This window comes from Natrix helvetica, assembly GCF_964273705.1.
Source record: "Natrix helvetica genome assembly, chromosome: 12".
In the NCBI taxonomy this organism is placed as follows: domain Eukaryota; kingdom Metazoa; phylum Chordata; class Lepidosauria; order Squamata; family Natricidae; genus Natrix; species Natrix helvetica.
Window position 1 is genome coordinate 7,627,657 of NC_138556.1, and position 13,555 is coordinate 7,641,211.

At 42.1% G+C, this 13,555-nt stretch overlaps 2 protein-coding genes across 2 annotated transcripts in view; one reads left to right on the plus strand and one right to left on the minus strand.

Annotated features, from left to right (window-relative positions):
- SV2B (synaptic vesicle glycoprotein 2B) overlaps positions 1-10,246 on the plus strand; it is a 135,906-nt gene extending 125,660 nt beyond the window's left edge. Inside the window, exon 13 of the mRNA XM_081965100.1 lies at positions 10,141-10,246. Coding sequence (XP_081821226.1) covers positions 10,141-10,156 — 16 coding nt within the window. The 3' untranslated portion in view covers positions 10,157-10,246. The remainder of the gene's footprint in view (positions 1-10,140) is intronic.
- RASL12 (RAS like family 12) overlaps positions 1-13,555 on the minus strand; it is a 326,560-nt gene that overhangs the window by 305,848 nt on the left and 7,157 nt on the right. The gene's annotated exons all lie outside the window — the stretch shown is intronic.

Genomic DNA, 13,555 nt, shown 5'->3' on the forward strand with positions numbered 1-13,555 from the left:
AATTCCATGTATCTGAAGGGAAATTCTCTTTATCCACTTAAGAAAAAGGAAAGTACAAAAAAAAAAAACCAACCAGGAGGAACAAACAACCTTTAAAACAAATCACAACAGAAGTTAATTTCGCGATAGGTTGGGTTGACTTCAAGACAAGCACGGAAAGGTTAGGTATAAGATACAACGTCTTTTTTCCGAGCGTTGTGCAAAATTTGTCCTCCCAGGCGCGGGGCATGCATCTTAATAAATTATGGTGTTTTTATAGGGACTAATAATAATTTGATATACTGCAGGAATAGTCAACTGGACTCAGATGGACCTCAATAACCTTGGCCAGCAAACCAGAAAACTGCTCTATGAATAATACAGAACAACCCTCCCAGCACAGAAATCTTTCTCGACAAAATCGCAGAAGATTTATATCTGTATCATTTGCACATAAATGTCTGGTTTTATCTTTTTTTTTTTTTTTTAAAAGGCTTTCTAAAAACAACTCTGCCAAAAAAGGCTGCAAGCGAAAAATATTCGGTGGGCTGGAGGAGATGGAGGTTACATGATCCTCTTCTTCTTTCTTTCTTCTTTTACCTGAGAGATAAATAGGGCGATATAGTCAGACGCATTCATATTTATGCAAACTTGCTTTCTCTTTCCCTTCGGCAAAGCTTCGGTGGCCTACAGTGAGTGAATGAAATAAGCTTTTGGTTTTCTAGCACTTGGGAATGGAAAGGCACCATGGAACAGGGTCTTTTTTTTTTTTCAGTGTGATACACCAGCTTCTCCTAGCTTCAGATGGAACTGAATCCGAGCCAAGGCAAAACGATTGGCTGCAAATAAGATATTATTTCTGGTTATTTAAAGCTCTCCCTGAAGAGCGGGATTCGGGATCAGCTAGGAGGGAAGTCGGGGTTTTTTAAATGTAAGTGGATTGATTTTAAAGTTTTTGTAAAGGTAAAGATTCCCCCGCACATGCATGCTAGGCATTTCTGGATCTAGGGGTTGGTTCTCTTCTCTGTTTCTAAGCTGAAGAGCCAAGGCTGTCCTAAGACGTCTCCGTGGTCATGTGGCCAGCATGACTAAATGCCAAAGGTGCACGGAGCATTGTTACCTTCCCACCACAGGCGGGTCCTATTTTTCTACTTGCATGTTTTACGTGCTTTTGAACTGCTAGGCTGGCAGAAGCTGGGACAAGTAACGGGAGTTCACCCTGTTATGCAGCGCTAGGGATTCAAACTGCTGAACTGCTGACCTCTTCAGTGAAGAGGTTGGGGAGGAGCATGGGCCAGTCCTGGAGTCTGGGGAAGGCTCTGATGAGGGCTCTGTGTTGGAGGCAGAGATGGGGCCAGAGCCGTATGCCAGTTATCAGCTGCCTTCAGAGTCGGAAATCAGTGGGGCAGAAGAACAGTTGGAGCCTGTTCCCAGTGTGCACATGCACAGAGTTGCCAGAGGAAGGGAACAGCTAAAGAACGGGTGACTTGGGAGTAAGGCCACAGGTGGACAATGAATGGCCCCTCCCAGAGGAAATAAAAGAGGAGCGAAAGGGGAGTGGAGTTTGCAGGAGACAATTAGTTCGCTTAATTGGTTCGTGACTCTCCGAGATTCCTTGCCAAGTTTTGCAGATATTGTCCTGGCAGCTCTCCAAGCCAGAAAAGGTCTGTGACTATAAATCCTCCCTTGAAAGACTTTGCTGGATGGGAATGAGCAGAATTCACAGTCAATTAATAAAAGGGTTTTTTTGGGGACAAGGAGTTTGCTTCATGCTCTTGGGAAGCCTCGGTCAGAACACTTGTGTAAAGTAGAGTGTTGTGTAGGCAATCCTGGTCCCCCCCCCACACTACTAATGGCAGTGCAAGAGGGGAAAATAGAGCAGAACCACTTCCTGTGATAAGCATCGTTTTGACAGGCCATACAAACAAAGCCACAAAAATGTCTCCAAGTAATGTTAATGGATTTCAAGGGCCCTTAAAATGCATGGAAGCAGAAGATAAGGAAACCATCACTGCAAAGGCCAAGCTCATGTGTCCCGAGCAATTTTAGTTGTGTGAATGATTTGCTTGTATCAAGTAATCGCTTGATGGTTTCCAAACTCTTGAGCTGCCCAAGAAGGGACAAAGAAACTAACCAAAATGCACAATTCTTCTTTTTAATGTACCCGTTCTTTAATGTTTTGCCCCGATAATTATATTTGTAGAAGTGTTGACTGAATTAGTATTGCTTCTAGTCTTGAGAATCTATTCCTGCTCAGTTAAAGCTGAGAAGGCAAGAGGGGGAAAAGATATTTTGCAGAACCAAATAATCAATCAATCAATCAATCAACCAATCAACAGAATATAGAATAGAATAACAGAGTTGGAAGGGACCTTGGAGGTCTTCTAGTCCAACCCCCTGCTTAAGCAGGAAACCCTCTACCGTTCCAGATAAGCGGCTGTCAAATCTCTTCTTAAAAAATTCCAGTGTTGGTGCTGAAGGCAAGTTGTTCCACTTCTGAAGGCAAGTTGTTCCACTCATTAATAATCATAATAATCTAAACATAAGTAATATGAATACGTAATATGAATAAATAATAAATGAAACAAAGTAATAAATCAAATGAAATTGAGTGGACTGCCACAAGAAACAGAAGGGCTCAACATAGTCTCCAAAGCACCTGAAGGCAAGGCAAGAAGCAATGGATGGAAACGGATCAAGGAGAGAAACAACTTGGAACTAAGGAGGAATTTCCTAACATGGAGAACAATCAACTAATGGAACAGAAGTTGCCTCCAGAAGTTGTGGGAGCTCCGTCACTGGAGGCTCTTAAGAGGAGATTGGATAACTATTTGTCTGAAATGGGTCTCCTGCTTGAGCAGGGGGTTGGGCTAGAAGAGTGGTGGGCCCGGCATCCTCCACATGAACGTGTGCAGCATGCGCGCATGCGTCTTACCATCCAGTGACGCCTTCGCAAGCCTCCGTGACATTCCAGCTGCTCAGCAGAGTGTTGCGCAGGCCCTGTATGTGCCATGCACGTGTGCAGAAGCGCCAAAGGGTTCAAAGACAGGTAAGGAGCATGGATGGGTGGGTGGGTGGTCCCTCTGGAGCACCGTACCAGAACGGTACCCGGTGCGCCGGGCAGGCTCCGGTATGCCCGTATTGGGGCGTACCGCCTGCAACCCACCACTGAGCTAGAAGACCATCAAGGTCCCTTCCAACTCTGTTATTCTGTTAAATTGGCTTTGGATGTATCTTTTTGGAACTGTCCCTTAGTTGAAAAAGCACAGGGGAAAATCTGCTTAAAGATAAATCTTTATTTGGGAAATTTACAACTTCCAGCATGGACTGTCTATGGCAGGGGTCAGCAATCTTAAATACTCAAAGAGCCACAAAGGTCCTAACCGGAAGCCCCCTGTTCAATTCTGGAGCAGACCGGAAGTCTAGTTTCTCCCACCATAGAGTCTCCTCCTAGTGCGGCGTCCTTTTTTCTCTATCTGTCCTAACCGAAAGCTCTATCAATTGAGGAGCTGACAAGAAAACCCGCCCCTTGCCATAGAGTCTCCTTTTGGCGCGCCCTGCTTCCCCCTCCCCCAAACCGGAAGCTCCTCTCAAAATTGTGGTGCCGACTGGCAACAGGGAGCCACAGCAGAAGGATGAAAGAGCCACATTCGGCTCCAGAGCCGCAGTTTGCTGTCCCCTGATCTATGAGATTTGATTTCTTGCTTTGGCCGCTTTAATGAGTAAAATGCCTATCCCCTTTATGTCATGGGACATCCATAGAGTTTAGTCCTGTTTTCCTGTCCTCCATTTCTAAAAGCATTTTTAATGTATTTCAGCCTGGTAAGGCAGGCTTTCCCATGACAAAATTTCAGCGTATTCAAAACTCAAAACTGTCAATATTCTGCTCTGCTAAGGAAAATGTTCACCTGATGCTGAAATCTGTTTTTCAACTCCATTTTTTTCTCCTTCTACAGAGACTCCTGTCTTTCTAGCTTATCTCAGAATGCTTCAAAGCATCACTGGTGATCATTTGAGCTTTCCTGGGGAAGCGGTTGCTTTTGGTTCAGCTCTTTCCTTTTCACATCTTTCTCTTCGTTGCCAGCCTCTTTCATTATCTCGACAACCAGATCTGGAAAGGTTTGGTGAAGGCATTCCTTACTATACACTTCCCTTGGAACATTAATTCATTCATTCACTCATTCATTCAGAGCAGCTATCTCCCTTGATTTTGCAATACAGAGGTCTTAAGACTGTAGCAGTTGTGGTCAATGTCTCTTCAATGTTATTACAGGCAAGAGACTGATGTTCAGTCTGTTTACAAGATAATTAGAGGTTAAGGGGCTAAAAGAATGTGTAAAATCCATATCTTTATTTTAGATCAGAAAATTTGGAATGGAGTGGAATAGAATGGAATAGAATAGAATAAGAAAGAATAGAATAGAATAGAAAGTACAGTAGAGTAGAAAGTAGAGTAGAGTAGAGTAGAGTAGAATAGAATAGAAATTAGAATAGAATATAGACTAGACTAGAATTAGAATAGAATAGAATAGAATAGAATAGAATAGAATAGAATAAGAAAGAATAGAATAGAATTCTTTATTGACCAAGTGTGATTGGACGCACAAGGAATTTGTCTCCAGTGCATAAGCTCTCATTGTACAAACCGCAAAGTAGTATAACCATAAATTACCAATAGGAGAAGGTAGCAAAAAAGATGAGAAGGATCATAGTAATAGAGCCTTACTACATGGGTAAATATCCTTAGATACTATGATCTAAGTAGAGCCCATGCTGTGTAAGCAATATTATTATTGGCTATGTTTGATCTTCAGGACCAAATATTAGATAGCTCAACTGTGATCTCCTGGTAATTTCCAAGTGTCAGCCTCTCGTTCCCAATGAATGAAGCTTCCAACTTACAATTAACAAAGGAATGTTGATTTCTAAACAATGATAGGACATTAGGTGCAAGTAGGATGAAGTTGGAATAGGGATGAATGGGTCAAAGTGTACCGTAGATCTGCAGAACTTTTTCTGAACCCATCTGAGCAAAACTCCAGGGGCTGCATCTCCAAAACCAGGCAACTCTAAGGAAAAGACCTAAGTAGCATCAACCCGAAGCCTACATTTAATTTCATTGGATTTAATTTAAATTAATAATTCTAGCAAAGTTAAAATGAAACCTACTGTGTGAGATCCATTTTCATTAAATGCAGTTAATATGTTTGCTTTTTATGTATTTAAACACATTGAATGCTACTGTTCAATGGCAACTTTCTTAGAAGTTCTTAGTGTGCTTGGCTAGGTGGCTCAGTGGCTAAATCACTGAGCTTGTTGATCATAAAAGTTGGCAGTTGGGTGGCTCGGATCCCTAGTATAGGTCTCCTTTGTGAGCAGGAGGTTGGACTAGATGACCTCCAATGTACCTTCCAACTCTTACTGGTTTTTTTTAAAGTACGTCTGAAAATATGGGGAAGAAGGAAGAGTTTACTCATCTTTGCTGCAGTCAATTTTATAACCTTTAATGCTTCTCAGCAAGTCGTGACTTATTAGATTTCACCTAGTATCAGTTGCAAACTCAAAGGCGTATTTATTAGATATTGTGCCTTTCCATCAAATTGGAAAGGATTTATTGAGCCTGAGTGAAATAGAAAATAGGATGCTGGTCCTTCTGGAGGCAGCTGATAATGTTGAAAGTTCCCAGAACATCAAGTCCAGAATCCCACAAGCCACAGATTTCTAGCATCACAGAAGCTTCACAGATCATCCTTAGCTTCTCCTCTTTGAGGAACAAGATTGGGTCAGGAATCTGGCAGCAGGTTTCTTGAGTCTTTGCTTCTGAGGACTACAAACCATCCAGTGAGAGAGCCATCCAGTCATTGGTTCTATTGGTTCTGTTGATCAGGAGAAAAATAATCTATTCAGGCAACTCTTTAATAGGCCAATGGAAGCTTAGAAAGAAAGAAAGAAAGAAAGAAAGAAAGAAAGAAAGAAAGAAAGAAAGAAAGAAAGAAAGAAAGAAAGAAAGAAAGAAAGAAAGAAAAGGGTGGATGGATGGATGGATGGAAATGTTTGAATTCCTTTGAAGTTTTGGTTAGTAATTAACGGCCTGGCCTGTTAATTTTAACTTATTTTAAATGTATTGTCTTTTAAATTCTGTTTGTTTTTTTGGATATGTATTTAATTATTTTTTTTACTTTTGGGATGTGTTTTTTTTTTTAATGTTGTACGCCGCCCTGAGTCCTTTTGGAGAAAGGTGGCATATAAATCCAAACAAACAAACAAACAAACAAACAACAAACAAGTAATGTGTGTTAGGTGCCTCAGCTACAAATACTCTACAAAGAGTGCAGAAATGAGCAACAAAGATGATTAGAGAGTTAAACTTACAAAGAACAGTTGCAGGAACTGGATTTGTCTAGTCTAGCAAAAAGAAGGACTAGGGGAGACATGATAGTAGTGTCCCGGTATCTCAGGGGCTGCCACAAAGAAGAGGGAGTCAAACTATTCTCCAAAGCACCCGAGGGCAGGATAAGAAGCAACAGATGGAAACTAATCAAGGAGAGAAGCAACCTAGAACTAAGGAGAAACTTCCTAACAGTGAGAACAATAGACCAGTGGAATGGCTTGCCTTCAGAAGTTATGGGTTCTTCATCACTGGAGACATTTTGAGAAGAGACTGGATCCATTTGCCTGGAATGGTATAGGGCAGTGATGGCAAACCTTTTCGGCACCAAGTGCCCAAACCGGAATGTGCATCCATGTGTGTGCATGTCCCAGAAACCCAAAGACTAGCTGGCCAGTGTGCACATGCCTGTTTTGTCGGCCTGAAAACAGCCCCCAAAGACCCCCCCAAACAGCCTGTTTTATTTAAACCAGAAGAGTAGCTGATGACAGCACATGTGCCCACAGAGGGGGCTCTGTGGGTCACCTCTGGCACGCGTGCCAAAGGTTCGCCATCATGGGTCTAGGCTCTCCTGTTTGAGCAGGGGGTTGGACAAGAAGACTTCTAAGGCTCCTTCCAACTCTGATGTTCTATGTTCTGTGTGTTAGGCATCAGGCAGCCTGTGACAATGTGCTCCTTTCGTTTCCTCAATCCACAAAACATTTCAGAGTCTCCATTTGTGTAAGGCTGGTGAAAAGGAAGCACCCTTGCATTTTTCCCGCTCACCCTTGCACCGAAGCAGTTGTTCCAAAGGCAGAGCGTGCTGGAACCAAACGCTTGCATGAAATCAAGATGACTTATCCATATTAACAACAATGACAGATGCCCTGGAGGGTGGCAGGCGATGGCATTTTCAGCGTTTGTCCTGATGACCCGAGCTTTTCAATGTGATCCCTGATTTATTTTTATTTTTTACTGAGTTAAGGAAAGCGAGACTTTGAGTAACTTGATAAAACTGGCCTGGGTGTTGGCTTTAAATCTCTTTAGCGAAGGCAGGGACCCAAGGGTATTTTTGGAAGAGTGTATTTCATACCTAAAGAAGGGTTTATGGAAGCTTATCTCAAGGCCTTCTGAAGCAGGCTGATAGCTGCCTGATAGCAGCACAGTCTCTTTCATCTGTTTTAATTTCAAAGAAGATAAAAGTAATCATGGGTAAAACCTAAGATATAAATTAGTGAATATGTCCTGTAACTTACAATTGGGATGTATGTGTGTGTGTGTGCATTTATATTTGTATATGTATAGGTATATATTTTACCCCAATTGTAAGTTGTAGGGCATATTTGTGACTTTATATCTTAGGTTTTTATCCAATGATTATATAGTCAGTTCCTGCTATATGGAGAGAGAGCGGGGAGGGAGAGGGAGAGAGAGGGGAGAGAGAGAGAGAGAGAGAGAGAGAGAGAGGGAGAGGGAGGGAGAGAGGGAGAGGGAGAGAGAGAGGGAGAGGGAGAGAGAGAGGGAGAGAGAGAGAATATGTGTATGTGTGCAATTGTGTGTGTGTGTATATGTATAGTGTTTTTTTCTTTTGTCAAAGCACCTGGTATGTCCAAATACCATGCATGCATGCTTGCATACATGCATACATACATACATCTACATGGGCATCTCTCCCCCCCTCCCTCCTTCTCTCTCCCTCCCTCCTCCTCTCCCTCTCTTTCCCTCCCCCTACCCCCCTCTCTCAGCTCTCAAATCTGGTGGAGAATGTAAGGTCCAGCTGGCTTCATTACAACATCTTAAAAGTATAGATAAGATTGTTCCAGGAAAGAGACCTTGAGGCTTTATAAAGGATACTTTTATCTAAAAGGAGATTAGTGGAAGGGACCCAGAATCAGCGCTTTTGGGGGGGGGGGGGAGAGGTCCGTTTTGTAGAGGGGACAGATTAGCAAGGTCATCCTCCCAAACCAGTTGACCTGGAGAAGACACCCAGTATGCCCAATTAACACCCAAGGGTAATGTGAACAAGAAATCCAAATGTATGAAGATTGTCCAGTTACAGTATAAAAGCATGAAAGCCCAAAATCATATAAACAATAATTTAAACATCACAGAGTTAGGACAGCCATACCCAATGACACCGAAGGAGCCCAGCTGTTGTAGTATCACCCCCAAGCATCGTGCATTTTCTCTGGTTCTTAAAAATAAATGATTGTGTTTTGCCTTTGGATAATTGCCATGCCTTCCCAGAAGTCCTCAAAAGACGTTTTGACAACACCAAATGTCTCCTTCTAAACCCTAAACAAAGTCCCTAGGATCTTGGCGGTCTCTGAGCTTGATTATTCCAAATGCTCCAACACTGGACGTTTTTAAGAAGATGTTGCATAACCATTTGTCTGAAGTGGTGTAGGGTTTCCAGTAGGGGGTTGGACTAGAAGACCTTCAAGGTCCCTTCTATTTCTATTTCTATTCCATTCCATGTTCTATTTTGTTCTGTATTTTATAGTCTATTCTATTCTACATTTTATTCTACATTTTATTCTACATTTTATTCTACATTTTATTCTACATTTTATTCTATTTCATTCTATTCTACTCTACTCCATTCTATGTTCTATTTTGTTCTACATTTTATATTCTATTCCAGCGATGGCGAACCATTTTTGGCTCGCGTGCCACAAGTGGGGGGAGCGCAGGGGGGTCGTGAGCAGGTGTGCCGCACCCATAATACAATGCATCCCCCCCCCCAGTACGCATGCATGCACTACAGGCGCGACCCCCCATTTTTACATGCTTTTTTCGCATGTAAGTCACTTCCGGTCTGCTCGGAGGGTCATTTTAAGTGTTCCGAAGGATTCAGGGAAGCCTCCGGACGGTCCCTGAAGCCTCCGGAGGGCCTCTGGGGGGGGGCTCTTTTCGCCCTCCCCAGGCGCCTATAAAGCCTCTGGAGCCTGAGGAGGGCGAAAAATGGCTTTAAAAAAGGGTGAACTCAGCTGGCCAGCGCACATATGCGCACTGGCCAGCTGACAGGGTAGCACCTCACGTGCCCTGACAAATGGCTCCACGTGCCACCTGTGGCACGTGTGCCATAGGTTCGCCATCACTGTTCTATTCTATTCTATTCTATTCTATTCTATTCTATTCTATTCTATTCTATCCTATCCTATCCTATCCTATTCCATTCCATTCCACTCCACTCCACTCCATTCCATTCCATTCCATGTTCCATTTTGTTCTATATCTTACATTCTATTCTACATTCCTATTCTATTCTATTCTATTCCATTTCATTCCAATCCATGTTCTATTTTGCTTTATATCTTATATTCTATTCTATTGTACATTTTATTCTATTCTATTCTATTCTACTCCACTCCACTCCATTCTATGTTCTATTTTGTTCTACATTTTATATTCTATTCGTTTCCATTCCATTCCACTCCACTCCACTCCATTCTATTCCATGTTCTATTTTCTTCCATATCTTACATTCTACTCTATTCTGCATTTTATTCTGCATTTTATTCTGCATTTTATTCTACATTCTATTCTATTCTATTCTATTCTATTCTATTCTATTCCATTCCAGTCCAGTCCAGTCCATTCCAGTCCATGTTCTATTTTGTTCTATATCTTACATTCTATTCTACATTCCTTTCTATTCTATTCCATTTCATTCCAATCCATGTTTAATTTTGTTTTATATCTTATATTCTACATTCTATTGTACATTTTATTCTACATTCTATTGTACATTTTATTCTCTATTCTATTCTTCTTTTTTTCTATTTTCAAAGCAAAAGAAGGCAATAAGATTCTGGCAACTTCGATTTTTCTTCTGAAAGTTCAGTCTGACGAGGAGAAGGGAGCTGCTCTGTGTTGCAAAGAAATCCTAGATCATCAAGCAGATGATCTACTGAAAAGGTTGCCTTCCCGCTCATGAATCACACTCTGGAAGGCCAGAAAGGGAATGGTGTTATTTTTAACTGACACAAGATAAACTGACTTTGCTCAGGGTAGTAACTCTGAGGTTCGGAGGACCCGGGAGCATGTTAGAGATTGCGTTCCAAAGAAAGTTACGGGTTGTCCCTGGAGAGAAAAAAAAACCCAATAAAATAAATCATTAACGTGGTAGAGTCCGGATGGAGGAAATGGGAGTGGACATGTGTGGGTGGGGATCAGAGAAATGTTCTGGTAGATTGAGATAAATAAATAAGTTTCGATTCCTTGAAATTCATATCCTTGAATTTGGATATTTCTGTCAGTTAGACTTTGTAAACAAGACTTCCATGTTGGACATGGACAGAACCATATGGATGTTATGTCCTTATGGATTCTTATGGAATGAGGAATCTTACTCCATGTGGGAAACGTGACATGAGAAGAACTCTGTAGAATTATGCTCGAGGCTAGTAATCCAGCATCCCATGAGTTTCTCCTCCTTCTGCAGCTAATGCCATCATTCAAACTTTTCTAAACTGAGATAATTATGGAGTAACTGACTGACAAAGCCTACCCATCTCTCTAAATACTTATCCCATTAGAGAATCACCAAGATTTTTTATTTATTTATATATCTCTGTCTATCATCTCTCTCTCTCTCTCTCTCTCTCTCTCTCTCTCTCTCTCCCTACCTACCTATCTATCTATCTATTTATCTATCTGTGTCTGTTTCTCTATCTATCTGTCCGTCCATCCGTCCATCCACCTATCCACCCACCCATCCATCCTGCCTTTATTATTTTTACAAATAACTCAAGGTGGCGAACATAACCAACACACCTTCCTCCTCCTGTTTCCTCCCACAACCACTACTCTGTGAGGTGATTGCACTGAAAGAGGAGTGACTGGCCCAAGGCCACTCAGCTGTCTTTCATGGCTAAGGCAGAACTTGAACTCACAGTCTGCCTGTTCCTCACCCGGTGCTTTAACCACTAGACCAAACTGGTTCTATAGATAGGTGGCACAGATAGGTGTGTTGCCCATGCTGACTGACACACTATCCTGGCCTCCTCCAGTGCATCGGAATGTGGAATGGTTCTGAAACAGAGCTGGAAAATATTGTCAACTGTTCTCTTCTCAGAAAGATAATACAAGAACATACTTTCATTTTTTCCTGTCTCTTCCTTCACAATCTCTTTGCCTAATGAACACAACACAGGGCATTTTGGAAGCTAGTCATAAAAGCAAATTAGGGACCGGATGCTGGGGAATCGTGAACTTTGGATCCCATTGGGATTTATGGTGAGTAGGGAGAAGTAATTACAACAGGGTGAGGTCTAAAGCTACAGCCGTTTGAGAAAGTAGGACCAATTTCCTGTCCTCACCTGTTGGCATTAGCGTGTCACCTGTGACAGTTACCATAGGGTTGAACTTTGATTTGGCTTGATTATATTTTGGTTAGGGCAGTGGTGGGCAACCCGTGGCTCGGGAGCCACATGCGGCTCTTTACACCCTTTAATGCGGCTCTTCTGTGTGCCGGGTGCCCGCTCCCCTCCCTCCTCTCGGGCTTCGGAGGGAAGCTTCTGCAAAAGCCCGGGCGAGTGACAACCAATTTTGGTCCTATGACTGCAGAATGCTGCAAAATACCATAAATGCAGGCCAGTTGTTGAGTGTTTCAAATGTGATTGGAACACTCAACAAGGTGACCACAGTGTGTGTGTGTGTGTGTGTGTGTGTGTGAGTGAGAAAGACAGACAGAGAGAGGAACAGAGAGAGGGAGTGAGGGAGGGAATCAGAGAGAGACTGACAGACACACACACACACACACAGAGACAGAGAGAGACAGAGAGGGGGAGGGAGGGAGAGAAAGATAGACAGACAGAGAGACACACACAGAGTGAGTGATTAAGTGAATGAGTGAGAGACAGACACACCCACATACACAGAGTGACAGAGAGAGAGGAAGGGAGGGGAGAGAGACAGAGGGAGAGACAGAGACAGACACACACACACACAGAGTGAGTGAGAGACAGACAGACACACACACACAGAGTGACAGAGATGGGGGAGGGAGGGAGAGAGAGACAAAGAGCCAGAGAGAGAGAGAGAAAGAAAAAGAAAAAAAGAAAGAAAGTGGGAGAGAGAGATGAAATTAAAAACAACAACATACAAACCTGACTTACTCAAACTATCCAAGGAAATGCAAGGCCAATGTTCACATTAGTGGTTGTGACTTTGTCAGTCAATGTCAGGATGTAATTTTCTCTACATTGTAAGGCAAATTTTACGGAATTTAACGTTATCGATAAATAATATCGTTCTAAAGTTTTTGTTTTATTAGTTGTGTTATTTGTATCCTCCCGACCTATGTGGATACTTGCATGCAGAATATTCTCAATAAAAACTTATTGAAACTAAAAACAGTGTACCATCCTATGTATTTTCGGTTTTAAAAATGTGGCTCTCAAAGTAAATTTCAATCGTGGTTTTGGCGAGATTTGGCTCAGTTGAAAAAAAAGGTTGCCCACCACTGGGTTAGGGTATCAATATTTGTAGCCATCGATTTTATGAATCATCCAGCCATGAAAACTAGGAATACATCAAACAATTGGAATATATAAAAAAGTCAGCATTTCTGGGAGAAAGAGAAACTAGATTAAGTAGAATGTGATGGTTTCGTGTAAGACGAATCTCCAGCCTCATTTTCTCAATTTGTCCGGCTCTGAAGTGCATTTTTCTTTAGCAATGGTATTTTCACTCTTCTTGCAAGCCCAAAAGAGAAATAGAAAGTGACATTCACGAAAGGAGGCTGGCTGGGTTAATCCTTCCCCTTCTCTGCCGTTTAAAAGTGATGCACTGCCATCGTGGTATCTCCTACTTTCTCCGTGGAACCTAATTGAACTGAAATTACAAGCTTGAGAACATGCTGAAAAGGCAAAAAGATAAATTGTCTCTTGCAATACAATGCCCAGGAAGCTGACAAAAAGAATAATTTCTGTGGGCACCAATTCATAATGGCATTCATTATCCAGGGGAGAAAACAGCTCCTTGCTGCAAAGGACAATCCTGTCAATGCTCCTGCTTGGGGCAAAGAGAGTTTCATAAAGAGCAGGGAGCACTGCAGCTACTGTTCCAGTATAGAATTCACTGATTCTACTTCAGCATTGCATGGGAAAGGAGAAGAGAGAGGTTATAAAACACGAGGAAGGTTAGATCTCCAATAGAAGCAAATATTTATAGCTCAGGGTTGAATTGAGGGATCCTTGGGGC